The following is a 19,790-nucleotide window of genomic DNA, read 5'->3' on the forward strand; positions in this document are numbered from 1 at the left end:
AAACAAAAATATTTAAGTATTTCCATTGCAATCCACATACTACATTAAATTATCCTAAGAACTATTAATCAAATTCTATGCTGCTTAACTTTATTTCTTTATCAACGAAGCTGCTCAGTCAATCACGTTATCGAGTGTACCGATGAGCATAAAAAAACACTGCACATAACAGCAGGTATGGTTAAGTAGTATCAAATTTTTTAAATTATCATAAGCTTACTTGTACACCGATTGAGATTCAACAAAGTTATATCAGTTTTTTTTTAACGATGATCGTCAATAATCATGAGACTACATTAACTAGCATGAAAATACTAGTTTTTAGTCGCCAATGGTGTTGCAGTTAACTTGCCTTTTTGGAAGTTTTTACGTTTTACTACTTAAAAGCTTAGTCCATGCTATCATTTCCTCCAATTTCGTTAAAATTTATTAAAAAAAAAAAATGCATGTGTTTGAACTCAATTAAAACCGATCAAAGATGCTTATTTTGTAAGAGCTTAAATAAACCACGCAGTTTACATTAAAAAAAGTAATAAACTTATATGATTACTCACACTTTTAATTATTACAAAGTTTGGTTAAGGTTAAACTCGTGGATAGTGCTTCTTTCGATTGGTCGCTTCAAATTTCTTGTGAAAATCAATAAAAATTAAATTATTTTACTTCGTTCGATTTGCACCTCTTCCCCAGGTATAATGAGTGAAAATAATGAAGGTAGCTATTCCAATGTTGTAATTAAAAAAATTAATTTCACCAAATTAACATATTATATCTTATAAATGGCATAACAACATTCATCTTATTGATTTAACCAATAAGAAATATGTATATTCTAGGTTAACTTTTTGTTTATTTACTTTGAACTAAAAATTTTAATGTCGTCATACTTAACAATGAAATCGAGAAAAATACAGTCATGAACATACATACTAAACGAAGTTCTAGAAAATGGAGCCGAAGAAGATTACAGCGACGAAGACGATGTTTTGGACGAAAACTCAAATAGGGCAAAATTTGTGTTTAAGCTCGGCAATAAAGAGGGACATTTAGAAGCACCCATCGACTTGAATATCAGCACAATGATAGGGATCGAACTGAAACCTCTTTTGTGGTACAATTATGATATAGGGCCTAAGAAGATTAGACTTACTAATACCGGATCCACAGGTTTGTGTCATTGAGGAGTCGAATGACTAGTTTCGGAAATTTAAATCCTTGAATGAATGAAGAGGATTAAAATTTTTCATGGCAGTATGTTCGTGATAATATTGGAAAGAATGACTTGAGACCTTTTTTTACCTCTAATATAATTGTTGGATAACTTTTTTAAACTATATGTATGCATCGTATTGAAATCCTAAAAATCGTAGATAAGATTCACTTGTTGTGTATAACTATTCTAAAAATGATTAAAAACTTCTTTCAGTAATTCTAAGTGCAAAGTGGAAAAATGAACATCCCTACCTAATTGACGGACCATTACTCGGAAAGTACGTCTTCTCCCAACTACATTTTCATTGGGGCAAAAACGAGATGGTTGGCAGTGAGCATTACCTCGATGGTTGTTGGTAACGTAAATAATACTCAGTCCCAATGAATCTTTAATAGCCAAATGTGTTTGATTTAAACGCTTCACATTATTTATCTGCTCACATAATTTATGCATAATGTCTTGAGGGTCGAAAAAAAAAATGCACGGTTACATCCCACATATCTATATTCACCCCATGATGAAAAAAAAAAAATGTTAGAGTTGAGAGCAAAAATAACTCACGAACGTGTAAAGAAGCCCTTTGTCATCTCATATCGAATAAAATCATAAATAGCAACTTAGTGTGGCTATGGGGTAAAAATAAGACATGAGAGCAAGCTCCTTTTATTTATAAACGCGGTCTAAAAATACATTTTTACGATAATACAATAGATTACTTACCAGTTTTAAATGTATAGACACGAACTTTTCCATGTCTTTAAAACAATTTTTCTTTTTTATTTGAACTTGAGCAGTATGCCGATGGAGGTGCACGCTGTGCACTACAACGCTGACTACCTGAGCCATAACGAGGCCCTCCAGCACGATGACGGTATCACCATTTTGGTTTATATGTTCAGGGTGAGATTTTTGATATAAAATCAGCTTCTGGTTCACGCACTATTTTTAGGAGTATTCATTCGCGTGTCCAATAATTTTTTATAAATTTATTCCATCCTTTTCAAAACCGACACAAGCGCGTTGTGGCATATAGTTTTTTTTTTCGACGATATATACAAAACTTGTCCTACTTTCCGGGTTACAGCGATTGAAATGGTACTCTCTGCTTTAAGTTCATCAAATCAACAGTTTTTCGTCAAATATACATACAATCAATTTTTTTCACGTACATATTTCTGTTTTTTTTTTTTAACTTGTATACTCTTTTAATTAATAAGCTATTCTGCTGCATCATTTGTACTTATATTCGTATAAGAAAATCCACAAAAAATATCCCATTTTTGTCCACAACTTCAACTAAAAACTCTTATTTTCAGGCACACCTTCCAAATAAGGCTCGTTTTACTCGTGATGTCATATACGGTCATGTAATTGGAGAAAAAGTTTTGAACAGATGCTTCACTGAAAGTGATATCTTTTTTCTGAGATTTTTCAAATTATATTTATACATATTATATACACACACACACACATTTATATATATATATATATATATATATATATATATATATACGTATTTATAATTTTCACATGTACATCGCGGAAAAAGGGTGTCACTCTCACTGAAACCCATGTTCAAAGTTTTTGCCTCACAATACATTAAATTACGAGTAAAATAAGCCCACTTTCAAAGAGTGTGCCTCAAAAAATTTTTCATTAAAATGGGGCACTAGAACGTGATATTTTCATTGGATATCCTTGTATATTTTGCTTAAATTAACAAAAATATGTGATGTTTTAGTAAAAAGGAATCCAAAATTTTTAGCTCCAGCCTGGACCTAACCCAGCTCTAGATCAAATACTTGACAAACTGCCGCAAATACGAGAGCCGAATAAAAATGTCAAATTAACGTCAAACGATCCTCTTGTCGAGTTGTTGCGGCCTTTTTCGGACGATTATTTTATTTACTGGGGAGCTCTGACAACGCCTGATTCCGGACTAAAACAGCGCGTTTTGTGGCTCGTCAGTCGTGTCCCTATTCCCATCGCTCAAGAACAGGTACGATTTGATTCGATTAAATAAAAAAAAATTAATAAAGAAAATTAATTAAAAAAGAATTAATTAATAAAATTAATTTTTTTATTAATTTAATCTTTAAATTAAATATATACAACTTGTATACTTTAATTAAGTTTAAGTGTTACCCACGATTTCTTTTTTATCAATCACATTGTATTATGGAATTTTATTCATTGTACACCATTATTAGGACGAACTTCTGATAGAGGGAGATAATATGAAATTAAAACGTGTCTTATTACAGGCTGACAAAAAAACATATTATAATATTCGGGCAATTTTTTTTTCTATGAAAACAGCTTCAAAGAAATTGTAATATTCCAAATCGTTAAGATAAAATTTTAACATAAAATTTAGTCATCCTTAAATTTATAAATAATTTATGTTGGGGTTGCTTCGTCGATTATATTTAAATATTTTAAATAACCTGTTCGATTATTGATTTTTGTCTCGACCGTGTTTTGGTACTTGGTCTAATTTTTTGAGGTCTTAATTTTTTTGTTTTTCTTGAACATTGAAGCATTTATTTTTAAAAACTTTTGTTACGGTACGTATAGAGTCATTGATACGCCCAAGATGAGTACCTTAGCCCGAAAATTCTGGCTTTCATTATTATGGTTATTATCAGTATTGATATATAAATCGATAACCTACATTTTTTTTTTTTTTTTATGGTAATTTTAATAGAACACTTTGAAGCTCCACACTCACCTTTTTTCCACCCCAACGATACTCATGATTCAGCTTCGCAACTATTTTAAGCATACTTTACGTTAGTCTATTAAAAATTCTTGCTTCGAGAAGGAAATAATTTTGTGTCCTTGGTTGAACAAAATTAAATTCCAAATTCTTTCGAATCGTATACTACAATGCAACTAGAAAACATTCAACGTTCCACGGCATCAACATACCACTATCCAATGATATTCCAAAACAATCCCAAAACACGCGTACACCTACGTCGCACTAAAAAGCCAGTCTTATCGCTGGATCCGGTGGCTTTAATTAAATCCCCGGTCCTGAAATACACCCCCGGGCCCTTAAGTGCGACTCGTGTCGTATACATGCAGCTTACTCTCTTCCCTGGGCAGATAGCGCAATTCCGTTTGCTGCACAATAGCCGTTACGAGCCGCTGCTGCATAACTGCCAGGTGCTGAGGGAACGAGGCGAGCGGAATGTATTTCATGTCAACCCCTCCGGCCGGACTATAAGCTCGTTGCTGCCCATTACCCGGGAGCCACCCCCGCCAACTGCTAATCAGATCCAAGCCGAGATCGACAAGCAGTGAGGATTCGTGGAGAGCTATAGTTTCTGCGGTTACGTGTTTTTCGGGGAGTTTCCAGAGGATTGCGGTCCAAAGCAAGTAAATCCTCGTATTTTCATGGCCACAAGAGAAAGTCGAGCGGGCTTATGATTCGTATAATTGATTTGAACTATTGTAACTCGTGATTATTTTTTTTTTTTTTTATTTTCATAAAATGAATTTCAATCGATTGGAAGTTGGTAAATCATGAATTTAAAAAAATTTTATATGAATTCTTTGACTTATATTGACTGCTTTTTTCTCAGATCATTCATTTTACATTTCGTATTTTTATACAGCACTCTGCTCAATGGATAAACGCGTTTCAAAGTCCATTCTTTCTTTTCACTCTTAAAAAGTTGCAATTAATTCAGCTACTATCAAGGTGTAAATGACGAAAATTTGTTCCACAGGTCTGATAATTAAAAAAAGACGCACTAAATCCTTCAATATAATCATAACTATAAATATAATAGTAACATTAAACATTATTCGTTGTAGAATTTTTGAGCCAATGTTTTAGTAATGAAGTCAAATCGTCAAAAAATAAGTCAAAAAGTTTTACAACCAGTTTAATAAAATCATAAATAAAATAACTTCAGATTTTTGCAAAAAAAAAAAAACAATCAAAAATCAAATTTAATTGAAATATTGTTTCATCAAATCATGAAAATAAATTGAGAAGATTTCAAGGTTTGAGTATTCTTATTCATCAGCAACATAGTTTTGAAGCTTTAAAGTTTGTTTTTATAGCCTTTCTATGCTTTATTTCTGGCCAAGATAGAAATACGATTTTTAATGTTGAAATTGACTTCAAATTCCTCTAATTAGCTAAACATTTTTTTAAAAATATCGATTTATTCTTAAACATATCAAACTAACAAATTCTATATTTTATACTTTTCTATGGAGCATAATAAATTAAAATTCAAAATGTAAGTCGTACGGAAAAAAAATATATAAACAAAAAACTAGTCTTGGATGATAATTTGCCACTTAATGGTTAGAAAGATGAAATAAATCACTTTCTTCTGCGCCGACGTCTCTTCACACGTTCCCGCCAAAGCTGGCAGTCGGGATAAAGACTAGCGCAGTCAACCTGGCCAAGCCCCAGTACGGACGCCTTTACAGAGTCCAGCATAGCCGACCAACGATCACGAAGCAAAACTCGTCCTGACACCCAGCTCATACCTAAGCTGTAACGGGACACAAGCATTCAATTTTTAAGTTAACAAAACGATGGAATGAATAAAAAAGTTTTTCAAAAAACGAGATAAATATACATTTTTATGATTTTTTAATGACTGGAAATCAGGTCAAGTTTTTATTTTAAACACGTGAAAAATTTTTTTTTACAACCAGTTCCTATCTATTTTTATGATTTTCTGATATTAGTAGTAATTAAAAATGATTTGATGATTTACCTGGGATAAAACAAATTGAAATGTTAAAATAATATTCGTGGTTAGCTACAAATTAATTTACTGTATGGTACCTTTTCTTAACAAAATTTTTACGCATGAAAAATAGGGTAAAATCTAATCTTGCCTGATCCAATTCGAATGCTCTTACATAAAAAAAAAAAAGATTTAATGTACAAAGAACATCATTTTTTAAATATTACTGTGATTTTGTTCTATATCTTAGTATATTATTATTAGTAAAATGTGTGGTCTTGCGTTAAAAAGATGTTCTTGAATGAATTTATGTGCAATTATCAAGAGCCTATTAGACTAAATATTTTATCTGAAAGTTATTCTCAGTTTTTATTATGATAGTTTCAATATTTCCAGTACAAACAGTAATTAATTATGGCAAATAATTTAAGACTGTAGTGAAAAAAACATTTTTTTTGTGATCTACAACTTTCTGTTTAATACCATACGTCCAAGTTCTCGATTTTTTTGTGATACATCAAAAAAAGTGATTTTTCAAATCTGTGTAATTATAACGTTATAACTACGTGTAGTTACAACTATGAAGACATGAAAATACCTTTCTGTTGGGTGTCCTTTAGTAGTAAAAAGTTATATTTTTATTTGAGATCTACATTTTTTCTGCAGATGCAGAGTCGATTTACGTTCCTTCATAAGTGGTGGTTACACTTTTTCTTCTAGTAAGGATATAAGATAATTCTGTAAAGCAGTCGTGCCTAAAAATACGTACTGAATCTTACCTTTTTTACTCAAAACTCATAAAAAATTATAAAATACACAAGAATGTTAGATAATTCACAAATATTCAACCTCTTGTTGTGACAATATCTGTAAATGAAATATCAAGATTTTGTTTGTTTCTCGGGTATATTTTGTTTCTCTATACCCTTACGATTCTATGTAATCAAATTCATACATGTAAACTTGCAAGCAATCGGCTTGTGTTCTGCCATATTTGTTATTAGCTCTTAAACTACGTGCTGTTTCAATAACTATTGTTATGAATTAGTAATTTTTAAGGCCACAATAAAAGGTACTGTCCAGAACGTGTGCCCCTTTTTAAATTTTAGATAGATTTATTGAAAATATACATCGATTCCCAAAGCTTTTCGAAAAAAACTAGATAACAATTACCAGAAGCAGAGTAAAAGAAAACAAAATACCTCCAGATGGGAATCCAGATGCGCCGACCGTCCTCCGTTTCCCTGGAAAAGCGATTGTCCTCACACAGTAACCTTCGCAGACATTTTCCGGAGTCTGCTTGGGCCACAAGTACAGCTTCGATTGAGCGCAACACTCGCTGAGCTAGCTCGTTTAATTCTTGGTCGTTTTTGTACCTCAGCGCCTGAGAATCAAATGCTTGGCGTTTGAAGCGCTGATCTATGTCTGGCACCGTACTCATCACAGTCGTCATCATTGGATTCTATGAAAAAAAAAAAAAAAAATTAAAAATAAAAAAGTAAAAAATTTACCCTTATATGTTGCTGCCGTGCATCTTTATGAATTACCGTAATACTCATGAGCAGCTGAATGATAAAGAGCCCAAAGGCAAGAAAAGCAAGAGCAGTTAAGGCGATTTCAAAAAAATCCTTCACGGTCAGTTCACCCTTGCTTTTCCCCACTGAATGATGTGGATAGTATTCTTCATCTTCTTCCTCGTGTGACAAGTAAATGTGCTGCTCGTGAACCATTGGCGAGAAGTCCGGGGGTGGATGATGCGGTGGTGGCTGATAATGAGACGGTTGACTGTAACTTGGGTAGCCATAGCCCGTTCCAGCGGGGACAAGGTGATCTAACGCATTCAGATAGATCAATCTACATTACTTCGTTTCTATTTTTATCCTTCAAGTAATTGTACTTATACTTTGTGTGCATTGTTAATTTTTTACGTATGCATTCTAAATAATAACCTCCAGGTCTTCCCATCTTTCCGGAAGATACAGCTGGCATGGTATAGCCAGTCAACTCGCCTTCAAACTCCTGGAAGTCATCAAATTCAGGATCCTCGTGAACCTCTTGTTTTTTCATTATTTTTTTATGAGGATTGTAATGTCGGTATATGTCGTCCAACGTTGTTGTTCTGGAATATGTTAAGAAATTTACATGGTTTTTCAGTAGGACTTACAGGTACTTTAATTTTTCGGAAGTCATTTGATGCAACATGAAAAATCTGACTATGAAACTTTTAGATTAGTGGAACATTTGTTAGGAAAAAATCAGGTTTGTAGCATTAGATTTTATAGCAAGGATATTGTATGAGACAAGCAGTTCAATTCAAATTTTGAAGCACAAAACTAACGAAAATGTAATAAGTAAATTATGACTGTATCGAGTTTTAAAAAGATGCAGTGGTTAATGTGAAGGACTTAAATGTACGTTATTAATCAATTATCTTTTACTGGTTGTATTATTTTTACTAAAGTAAATTTTTTAAAAAAGTTAACTCAGCCTACAGATTACAATTAAATTTTAAAACCTGTGAAGTTTTAAGTATATATTTTTATGACAGCTTAACATATCATTTAATCGAAAATAGTAGGAATGGTATGTCATTTTTTTTACTTTCAAGTACATAACTTTTTTAGTTGTCGTCAAAAAACTCGTACAACTGTAACTATATGCACAGTATTTATACATTTAGGTTGATTAAAAATTACTGGAATTATATTATCAAAAATTAAATCTGTCACGTTATTAAAAGATGAAATATTGTTCCGCGCAAAATCTAAAATCAGGTATTATTCATTAAAGTAGTATTTAATATTAAGAAGAGTTTTAAGCAAATATATAAATGAAAATATGAAAAAAGTCTTGCACCGAAAGACTATTTTATTGTACAGTCAACTGCTGGCTCAAACAGCTTGGATTTTTCTGAGTCAAATTTTTTTTTTTATTAATATAATAACAAAAAAAAATAAAGGAAATAATGTGCTGATGTCGTAGGTAACATTTTTATAAGGAGTGCACCATATTAAATTTCAACGCATCAAAAAAATTGTTCAGGAAATTTTAATTTTTGAATCCTACCTGTGCAACCAGTCTTTATACTTGGAACTTCCTTCATCGGAAAGCAGCTTGTCATGAACAGTCACGTTTTGCTCTCCCAAAATATCAGGAAGTGTATCTTCTGGCCCTACCTCATTTTTACGTTTGACTCTTTGCATCGCACCGAATTCTTTGAAAATTTCTTCTGCCACATAACCATGGCACAAGAATTCGTTCATTCTTTTTCTATGAAAAAAGAATGTTCAAAAAAATTATGCGTACAAAATGAAACATTGGATGTAAGAGTGGAGTTTTTAGAAAATCAAATGCTACACTAACAGCCTTAAAAATTAGTAAAGCTTAGGACCAAAAACACCATAAAAAATTACAAACTATGGAATCGAAGCGTTATTCAGGTATATTTTTAACGATTTTTACTGTTATAGATGGTTAAAATTATAGAGCATCCAACACAAGACTCCCAAAGTTTACATGTAAATAAAGAGACTGCTATTACTCGTAGATTTTATAATATTTTAACTTTAATAAGTACAAAAATCACAAATTTATACATTAGAAATATATGCATCGTCAACTTTCCTCCAGTCACTTTTAATTTTATTTATTCAAATACCGTAACTACGTCATCCTCTTCTGGTTCTTAAAATTTCACATATCACAGTCGGATAGTATTTTACTGATTTAATGATGTATATAATACTAATTGTTTTAATGTGTTTGAAAAAAGAAATTTTATTTCATCCCTACTAGTTACTGATCCTAGAATTTACTTTCAACTTGAAATACAATGCACGTGAAAGTAAATCACCGTTGACTAAATGACTCCTAATTTGACTATTGATGTTGGAGTTTTAAACATTAACTTATTAAATCGTATTTACCTGTGATAATCCATTTCATCTAAAGCCTTGACGAAAGAACCGTCGGTAATCGATGTATTCACTTTTCTTGACTTGTTTTCGTGGTAGTATTGATCCATAAATAAAAACGATCCAGGTAACAGATCGCCCGATAAAATGTCATTCTGATCGATACAAAATTCATTACCATCGTCGTAACATTCCTGCGAAAATACGTCACTCGTGGAAAAAAACAAAAACAAGTAGAAAATCATATCAGCAGTGGATGGAAAAATTTATAAGCAAACAAAAAAAAGTATGAAAAATAATTCATAGAAAACTGGACTGTGTTCTCGGCACGTGAGTACACAAGACACTGAGGCAAAAGTTTTGAAGGCACGATACGCTCCCAAAGAGCGGAATACGCAGTCGGCTGCTCTAAATAATGGACATAACCGTAAGCCACCTAAAGTGCCTGGCCACGAGTGACACCGTAAGGTGTGAAAACTTTGTCACCCCGATACGCTTGGTGCCACAGAGGAGAACGAGCCTAGTGCTGATTATTCGAGTAATTACTTGTTTCAAGAATGTATTATCTTTATTTTTACTAGCAGTGCCAGTATACTTTCAAACCAAATTTACACATTGACCGTTAGAAAGTAATGAATGTGCGATTTTAATTATCTTATTATTGTAAAAAGGTTTTTTAAACATTAAATAAATTACATGAGAAAGGTACATTATGGCAATATCTTCCTCTATGATAAGTACTGTTGAGTAATGTTATAGGAAGGCTGCCAAGTGGCGTAATATCGATATTTTTTCAATCAATAATGAAATTTTATTAAATGTTTCTACTATCGACATTGAGGTTCTACGTAAAAGTATTAAGAAATAATGCTCTACAGCAACAAATTTTGGAAGATACTAGCAACTCCAATAATTTGTGGATATTTTTTTAAAGAATGGATATTAAAATCATCAAAATAAGTAGATCAACGAGATGTAAATTATTCTTCACTTGTTTGTTTTATTACTTCAAAGCTTTGGGCACAGCCCCATTGAACTTGACCGTAGAATCGACAAAAAGAAATACGGCAGAGAAATTTAGATTTTCAAAATCCCAGTATTGTGTCTTTTATAATGTATTCCCAATTGTAATGCTATCCGTTCTGAATACTTTTTTCATCTTGTGCTTCTCCAAAACTGGCTATACGGGCAGCGTGAAATTCGACAGAGTGATGGATTCCCTTGCTGACATTTTGACTCTCTTGTCAGTTGTTTCTATTTTAGCTGCGTTTATTGCTCACAGAGAAAAGCTACTTGCCATCGCCAACACGATAAGTTCAATGACTGACTGGTCCAACAATATTGATTACGAAGTGAATGATTCAATTTGTTTCATTACAAGAAAAATGAAGCCTACAATTGTCGTTCATTGGACTCTTAATGTATTGTCGTGGATAACCATTTCGAGACAAAAGGAGCACTTACTCTACTTTTCGTCCCAGCTTTTCAGTGTTTTTATCATTAAAAGCACATTTGTACAATACATCGTGGTTTTGAACATAATGAAAAAACTATTTGAAAACATTAACAACAGCCTAAAAAATGTCACACAGAGATTATTGGCTCTGGACTGCGAGATCAAGTCTCTTCCGACAAATAATTTCGAATTGATGGTAAACAAAGTCAATGATATACATGAACAGTACTCTCTCCTATATGAGACTTCTAGGAGTTTGTCAAACTTTTACTCTTACCCGTTGTTATTAAGTTTGTTAAATTTTTTCATGGCACTAGTTATAGTGGCTTATCTCATCGCTGAACCAATAATTATTGGACATTCAAAAATATTAATAATAGATTTCGCCCATTTTTTCTTCTACTGGATTCATAACGTTGTCATACTTTTGTTATTGACTACATCAGTCAGCGCGATTGTTTCGGAGGTACTATACAGAACAATAAATTTTTTCACATCCATTGTTACATTAAAAAAAAAGTAATGTTTAATTTGACGATCCTCCAGAGCAAGGAAACAAGTATGATTATCAACTCATGTTTGGTCCATACAAATAATAAGAAGTTAATAAAGAAGGTTATTTTTTCTACGTTTATTGTTTGATTCTCATTCATAAAAATTTGGATTTAATAGTTAATTATTTATTTTATTTTAGCTGCATCTATTTTCTTCATTTTCATTACATGCTGATGTCAAATTTACAGTATTTAGCCTTATTTCATTAGATGAGTCGTTATTGATGTCAGTAGGTATCCATTAAACTATTCAAATGAGTAAAATCCATTTCCAACTTCAGTGAGGATTTTTAGATTGCAGGGTCTATAACTACATACTTGGTTATATTATTTCAAGTCCAGGATAGTTAAAGTGTTTTAAACTCATCTGATGACCAATTCAATTGAAAATTAGTAAAATTAAATGAAGTTTAATTTATCGTTTAAGTAGTTGAAAAGGCTTTTGTTCAATATCAAGATTAAAATAGTTATTTACGTAACAAGTGCGAAAAAGACAATTTCTCGCACGAGTAGTGATTGACTCACACGAGTGCCGGAGTTGACGGGAACGAGTACCAGTTGAGCACACGAGTGCGTAGCACGAGTGTGATCGCAAGGTACGAGTTACCGTCACCGGCCATGAGTGCGAGTCCATCACACGAGTGCGGGAAATCGTCCCGCACGAGTTGCGTACAAGTTTTTTCGCAATGTGTGAGGAAAATAGGTACAAAATAGGTTTGAATTTTGATTTCCAGTGTGTAGCAAAATTTTTTCCGGTGTGTGGCCAAACCTTTTCCACACACCTTTTTCTTACACTGTGCGTTAAAAACCTTTGCCGCACACTTTTTCCACACACTGTGCGACAAAAACCTTTGCCGCACACCTTAGTTGCACACTATGTGGGAAAATCGATTTTCCACACTAATACCAGTGCGGAAAACATCCATTTTTCGCACACTATTGTGAAATGGTAGTTTTCCTACGAGTTTGAAAAGTCTCTGTTTGCGGCCCGAGAGGTTTGCGGCCCGAGCCGAAGGCGAGGGACGTAACGAGGTTCGTAAAGGAGACTTTTCGAACGAGTTCCGGAAAACTGCTTTTTCGCCCGAGGAAGTACCAGCCTCCCAAACCCACCCGAAGGCGAAAAAAGATATTAACAAGGCTAAAAAATCTGTAAATGTTTCAACGTTTCATATACAGCCTTTTAAAACACGTTCATATATAATTAATTGCGTTTTATTTCTGAATAAACTGAAATGTTCACAGTGCAGTTCCTTAGATACGTTTCCAATATTTCTTTTATAAAAAAAAAAAAAATAATAATAATAACAATGACAATAATAATAATAATAAATAATATGAAAATTGTTTTAGCATCAGAAAACATGTTTATAAAAATTATACTATATAAATGTATCAAAATAGAATAATATTGATGATTTACATTCTTATTTAGAATGTAAGAGTTACAAAGATAGTTAGTTTCAAAAGCACACTTATGTCATAAATTTAATAAGTATAGGCTTGCTTAAAATTATTCAAAACATTTTTCCTGTACTTTTATAGGCAATGCGATTCGCACTTTGAAATACCATGGAATTCTCAAGAAATACAAAATATTGCCATATACTTTTAAGCGGCCCCAAAAAAAGGATACTTCCACGAAAAAATGCATTTTGACAATGAAAACATGTTTAAAAAAAGAAAAATGAAAACTAACTCGAGTTGGTCCTATGTTATATGTCTACCTAGTCTGATTATACATGTCATGAAGATGCAATAGATTAAAGTAATCATCGTAATTTAAATTTAAAATTAAATTAATAAATTGTTTAGTAAAAATAAAAGTTGCTTTTGCATCATTTTTAGGGTTTTTTTTGTGATGCTTTGTCACTTTATAAGAAGATATTATAATGTAAACTAGTAAAATAAATGATGCATACAATGCTGTATATGTATCGCGTTGTTTAATACATAAAAATAGTTTGGTTACATATTATTTTAATTACAAATCGTTATAAAAAAAAAGATGCAGTTTGCCCATGGTCATGAGAACTATTGGTTAAAAAAATGAAAATGGGAGGTTAGAAATCCTTAAATAACTGATTGTTAGAAACTATTTAACTCTGAAAAATTTTAAACTATTCTTACAAATTAATGTAGATCTACACATATTACTAGTCAAAAATATAAATTAATTTGTTGGGTTCCGCTCACGTCTAATTACTAGACAGTATTACCGAAGTAACATTCAAAAAGTATGTACCTTGAGGAGTCTCTGTGTATGAAGACCGTACATGAGGGAGGTACGCCGCTGACCAAAAAATATCTCGTCTTCAGGTCGTTCCCCGGATAACCGACCGCTGATAGTTAGTCAGGAAAGTGGGCCTGGAGAATACCTTTTCTGTAGATATGCCGTTAGGATGACCATTAAGAAGGCCATTTATGGCTGTCCATACTCTTCAGGGCTGGCTTTCCCGGCTCGCATTTGAAGTAGAAAATTTTCTGATGGCACCAGGTCGGATGGATAAACGGCTATAAAACTCTGAAGCAGGTTGTGATCTGACTAGACATGTCTCCTGGTATTCCACCTCGGTTATTTTGGCGATCTGGGGTTAAATTCAATGTTTTTCACTTGCCCAAAAAAGATGAGTGTCATTGGTAGCCGGAATGCCCAGCTGACGTTAGTGTAGTGCCGATGATCGACTATGATATTTGTCAAATCGATGGGGTGTTTTATAACCACTCTTTACTATCTTTGACTGCGGGTGGCTTGAATTTTACCTTGACGCCGCCTAGCAGATCCCACTGAACTAAAGCGCAAAACTAGCTTATTTTAGCAAAACTTTGAGCTTATTTATCGCTATTGTTATCAACTTTTTCAAGAGAAAAACTATGCGAAAACCATCTCGGAATCATCAAGAATCAGTATGCAAAATTTCAGCAAAATCGATTAAGTAGTTTTTTCGGTTAGTGATTACAACAGTTTTAGCGACTTTGCTTTATATGTTAGTAAGTTAATATATTCGCTTAATTTTTATAAAGAATTTTAATAAAAATTTCAACAAATTTTTCCAGAATTAATAATTTTAAAAAGGAGCAATCGGAGTGGTTTTTGAGGGGTAATTGAAGTGGTTTTGTAACGTTTGTTTTGCCTGCTCTAACCTCAAAAAAAGAAATGTAGCCGTGATGAAAGACAACTTGTTTCTTACTTATAAAAACTGCGTCTGTATTATTTGTATACCAAATTATTTGTAATTCAGTAATCAAGAAAGTAATGTGACTTTTATGTCAAGTTGTTAAAAAAAAGAAAAATTAACTATAAAACCGCTCCGAATGCCCCACGCGAATCGCTCCAATTGTTCCACTTTTTCTAATCTGTTAGTCACTTTGGTTTTTAATTTTTTTAAATGTGTTCAAGTGCAGGTGGAAAAATGAAATATTTTTTTATTTGTTTGTAAGTTATTTGGATACCATTTATATTTTTTTTTATTACCATACATATAATATCTTTCCGTTAATAGTGTTTGAAAAATAAGGCTGTGTAAAAGCGCTCCGATTGCCTCTCCCTGCTCTACATTTTCATAAATTGATTAAAACTAGGCTATAATAGACAGGCAAAAACATGAATTCTTGTAGAAAATAAAAATTTTATGATAAGTGTTTTCACAACTATTGGAATTACTGTACTTTAAATTAAGAGCATGAAAAATACATAGTTAGTTAGTTTGTAATTGTTGCATATTTTCAAAATTTTGTCAAATAAAAATTCTATATAAATTCCTTCACATTTATTTAAGAAAACAAATTTTATTGGTTTCGACACAGTGAATGTTGTCACTGTAAATCTATACGATTCCACAAAGACTTTAATAATGTCAGATGATTATTGTATCTGTGGTTTATACTATTGCTCCTGTAATTACAAAAATTTTCCTTAAAGAACATAAAAACAATTCAAAGTATATAATTATGATCCAACAGATGCTTAAAAATTGTTATAATCATTACTTTATACACTTTACAATGAGTTCAACAACAAAGGCACCACATGATATTGCACATCCTAAACACCAAGTTGTAATCAGTTTACTACACAGAAGACTATCTGATGTATCAGAGGTAGAAAATAAACGTTTTAATGGATCTCTATTGTAAATGTTGTACGTAGACCACAACGCATTCTCCTTAATTGACTGAAGTAACCGATTGAACTCCGGAACGTAAGGAGAAGCTTCGGAAAAAATGTAACCCTTTGGTCCACTCCAAAAAACATGTGTTAGAATTTTCATTTTTGGTGGCCCGTAACGACTATTCATGTAAACGTTGGCTTCAGCTACTGATTTATCTATCAAGCACGCTACATTCTTATACTTCAATATTCGAGCTGGACAGTCCATTGAATCATCAACTAATTTGACGTTTTTTCGTAAACGTTGTAGAATACCTTTTGCTCCATCAAACGTTATATTTATGTGGTTTGGATGTGTTTCTAAAATTATGTTATGTTTTTCTAAATCTGCTAGCATCTCAAAAGGACCTTCACCTAAATCGTTCAATTGCATCCCAGCCAATTTAGCATATAAATGCGTTGAGTACTGATGAGATAAAATAAACAAAAATATGAAAACCATTCTTTCCACAAATTGGATAGGTAGTTTAGGTACAGTGTTACCCATCAATATTTGCAGAATGTAATGCGGTTTCCAGAAACAAATATCGAATTTGAATACTTTAGCTAGTAAATGCATAAAGCTTATTTGAACTAATACTGCTAAATATATATAAAATGTATTTAAGCGAAGTGGCCATAATTTAGCTGGATAAACAGGTACTAAGGCTACAAAGTCATCGACCCATGTCACTATACTTCTTTCACCTTTATGAAGTTCATTTTTCTTATAAGCGATATGCAAGTAAAGCTGATTACCACTGTAATCTATTTCACTTCCAATAATCATACTCAAAAGAGAATTTGAATTATTTTTGCTGATAGGCTCTCCATATCCTAAGATATTAGGAGAAATCCAATCTATGGTAAAGTTCATGAGACTTGAAATTTCCTTGACAACGCCGTAGTCTGAACCATTTATTTTTATAGGATGACCGTTTGAATCCCTATCAAAGTTTAGGAAAGGTGGGCGAGGTATCAGTGCTATTTTTAGAGGATATTTATTCATGTCACGTAGTTTATTTGGAAATAGCTGTAATCCTTGGGTATAGCAGTTGTTAGAATATAGGTTGGTAAATGGATTAAAATAGTATGAAGCCAAGTTATTTGGACACAATCTATTTTTAGATATTGATTTTAAAATCGTGATGTCTAAGAATTTATTCACCCATGCGTAATGTAACATATTCTCAATAATTTTTTGTTCCAAACTTGTTTCAGTATTTATAATGAATAAACAATATGGTCTAGTTGAACTAGGAAATAGAGCTATTAAAAACTTTAAGATTCTTTGAAATTCTGATGTCAACGTTGCTTTCTCATTGTATAAGAGAATTGAAATGATAAAAGTAGAGTATCTCGGAACACCCAGTATTCGATGATAAGATTGGATGTTTTCTTGAAAATCATTATATTCTAATACCTGCATTATAATTGCGGTTTTCTTAGAAGAAACAGTTTTAAGTACAGATTCAATTACTTGCCTAGTGCTTTCTGTTATGTGTTTTACTTTTAGGCTTGAAAATATAATAGCAACCTGATATAACTGAAACTCACGTAATACGTTGTCCACTGCATTATCTACTTCTTTTGAACTAGTCACGATAAAGACACAACAAATACTATTAGTTGTAAATAATAATAAGAATATAGTGACTACAACAATGAATTTGAGCCTCATTTTTTCCCTAAGTTAATAAAAGTAATGCACGTTTTTAATACATAATCTGAAATAGTTTTGTATGTACCTCTTCTACTTAGAAAAAACCAAGTCATTAGATAGCTTACTTTGAAAGGTGTATTTTTTCTATGGACCAAAGTGAATTGAATAATGTAAGATTGATCAAAAAAGTACTTCAACGTATAACTAATTATGGTACACTACTTTATAACTACGCAGAGTATATTTTATTACCCCACAAATAGTATTAGTAAGGTATGTCGATACAATGTAATTTTTTCTTCTATCTTTAATATCTGTATATGTACGCGTGAAGTAAAATAATAAATTGAAGTTGGACATAAACAGCTTTTATCCTTAATTGATTTTATAAATGTAAGACTCATAATATTAAAAAAGACATGGGTCAATAATACTGTAAATGGGAATAAAATGCACTTAATTCAATTGTCATTATACTAAAATTTTATTAACAAAAAAAATTTGCACACACTTGACACATGATTAATGATATTCTGAAGATTATTGTATTCTTTTTTTATGTTTAATACATGTAGTACATTCAATAATAAATAAATTTATTGACGTAGTATGAAATAAGTTCACTTATAAAGGCAATGCAAGAAATAATACAGCCTGCTAACCACACAATAGCCAATTTATTTCTCAGTAGTACGTCTACTTGTCGTAAGTCATCTACCCCTGTATAGTGTTTCTGCTTATAAAGTGTTTTATCGTGAATAGCATATTTCACCCACAAGCCATGTTCAACTATCCTTCGCATTACTTTATTAAATTTTACGACGTAAGGTGATGCTTCCGAAAAAATACATCCTTGCGGTGCACTCCAAAAACACGGCTTCATTATTTTCATTCTTCGAGTATGCATGCGACAATCATTTTGTATACTAGTTTCTGCTATTAGTTTCTCTATCAAGCATCCCAAATGCCTGCCATTCGACAGCCTTTGCGGACAGCTTATGACATCATCAACAAATCGAACTTTTTCTCTAAGATAAGAGTAGTCGTCACTATTATACAGCGTTATATTTTTATAATTAGGATGAATTTCCAAAACTAGATCTGAATTTTTCAAATCATTAAATGTATTAAAAGGGCCATCGTCAAATCGACGTAGCGTAATATCGGCTAATTTAGCAAACATGTTTGAAGAATAATGAAGGGAAAGAATTATAAGACACAAAAAAAACAGTCTCTCAAGCATTCGTTTTGGTGATTTTGGTGTGGGAGTTCCTAAAATAATTTGGAGAATATGATGAGGATTCCAGAAGAATTTGTTAAATCTGAGTATTCTAGTCATTGTCCACATAACTCCTACGTGTCCAAAAATATTTAGCATCACGACTATGACATTTGCATTAATAAACCAATTAGGAGCTCTATAAATCGGTACCAAAGCGCAAAAGTCGTCCACATATGTTGTGATACTTCTTTCTCCTTGCCTTGTCGAATCTTTTAGAGCTAGTTGGAGGTATACTTGATTTGCGCCAAAGTCAGCATCACCACGAATAATTAGATCCAAAACACTAACTTTTTCCATGTCTGGAATTTTCTCACTGAAAGCTTTAACCTCTGGTGACAACCATTTAATTGTGAAATTCAATCTGTTAGAGAGAATCGCGACAAAACCGTAATTCGAACCATTTAGCTGTACAGGATACTTAGATTTATCCCTACTGAAATTAATTAACGGGAATCTAGCAACTATAGCTACTGTCAATTGATAACCATTCATATTAATCAACTTATCAGGAAATACATTCACTTTAGGAAAGCAGCATGTATTAGAATAACTGTTATTAAAAGGATTGTAATGAAATATTTTTAAGTTTTCTAAACATGGTTGACTGTTATTTTTAGTTAAAAATTTAAGTATGGTCATGTCTAAAAATTTCTTTCTCCAAGCATAACCTAACATGTCATAAATAACTTTTTTTGGCATTTTTTTTGCAGTATTGATTATAAATAAACAGCGTGGCCGAGTCCGTCTAGAAGATAAGTTTACAAGAAACATTATGTTCTTTTCAAATTTGTCTTTAAGAAGTTTTAAACCATGACTTTCTTCGTTATTAACATTAAAAAC

The 19,790-nt window shown here is 32.2% G+C and overlaps 3 protein-coding genes across 3 annotated transcripts; 2 read left to right on the top strand and 1 right to left on the bottom strand.

Moving 5' to 3' along the window:
- The first annotated feature begins 695 nt into the window (after positions 1 to 695).
- Positions 696 to 4,522, top strand: LOC106644910 (carbonic anhydrase 13). The gene is made up of 6 exons (XM_089597174.1): positions 696 to 714; positions 946 to 1,167; positions 1,427 to 1,490; positions 2,008 to 2,113; positions 2,979 to 3,212; positions 4,325 to 4,522. Exons 1-6 carry the CDS (start codon positions 696 to 698, stop codon positions 4,520 to 4,522), a joined length of 843 nt encoding a protein of 280 aa, XP_089453300.1.
- Positions 4,523 to 5,558: 1,036 nt separating this feature from the next.
- LOC106644911 (uncharacterized) lies at positions 5,559 to 10,559 on the bottom strand. The gene is made up of 7 exons (XM_089597178.1): positions 10,545 to 10,559; positions 9,861 to 10,042; positions 9,001 to 9,204; positions 7,863 to 8,053; positions 7,482 to 7,765; positions 7,137 to 7,396; positions 5,559 to 5,733 (listed from the first exon to the last, which is right to left on the bottom strand). The coding sequence occupies exons 1-7, from the start codon at positions 10,557 to 10,559 to the stop codon at positions 5,559 to 5,561; spliced, it is 1,311 nt and encodes a 436-aa protein (XP_089453304.1).
- A 224-nt stretch (positions 10,560 to 10,783) lies between these two features.
- Positions 10,784 to 12,209, top strand: LOC149375865 (uncharacterized). The gene is made up of 4 exons (XM_089597184.1): positions 10,784 to 11,200; positions 11,441 to 11,500; positions 12,014 to 12,088; positions 12,153 to 12,209. The coding sequence occupies exons 1-4, from the start codon at positions 10,784 to 10,786 to the stop codon at positions 12,207 to 12,209; spliced, it is 609 nt and encodes a 202-aa protein (XP_089453310.1).
- The last annotated feature ends 7,581 nt before the right edge of the window (positions 12,210 to 19,790 follow it).

Source organism: Copidosoma floridanum, unplaced genomic scaffold (genome assembly GCF_036245765.1).
Source record: "Copidosoma floridanum isolate Cflo_tuat_1 unplaced genomic scaffold, Cflo_Japanese_pri ptg000004l, whole genome shotgun sequence".
Taxonomy (NCBI): Eukaryota; Metazoa; Arthropoda; class Insecta; order Hymenoptera; family Encyrtidae; genus Copidosoma; species Copidosoma floridanum.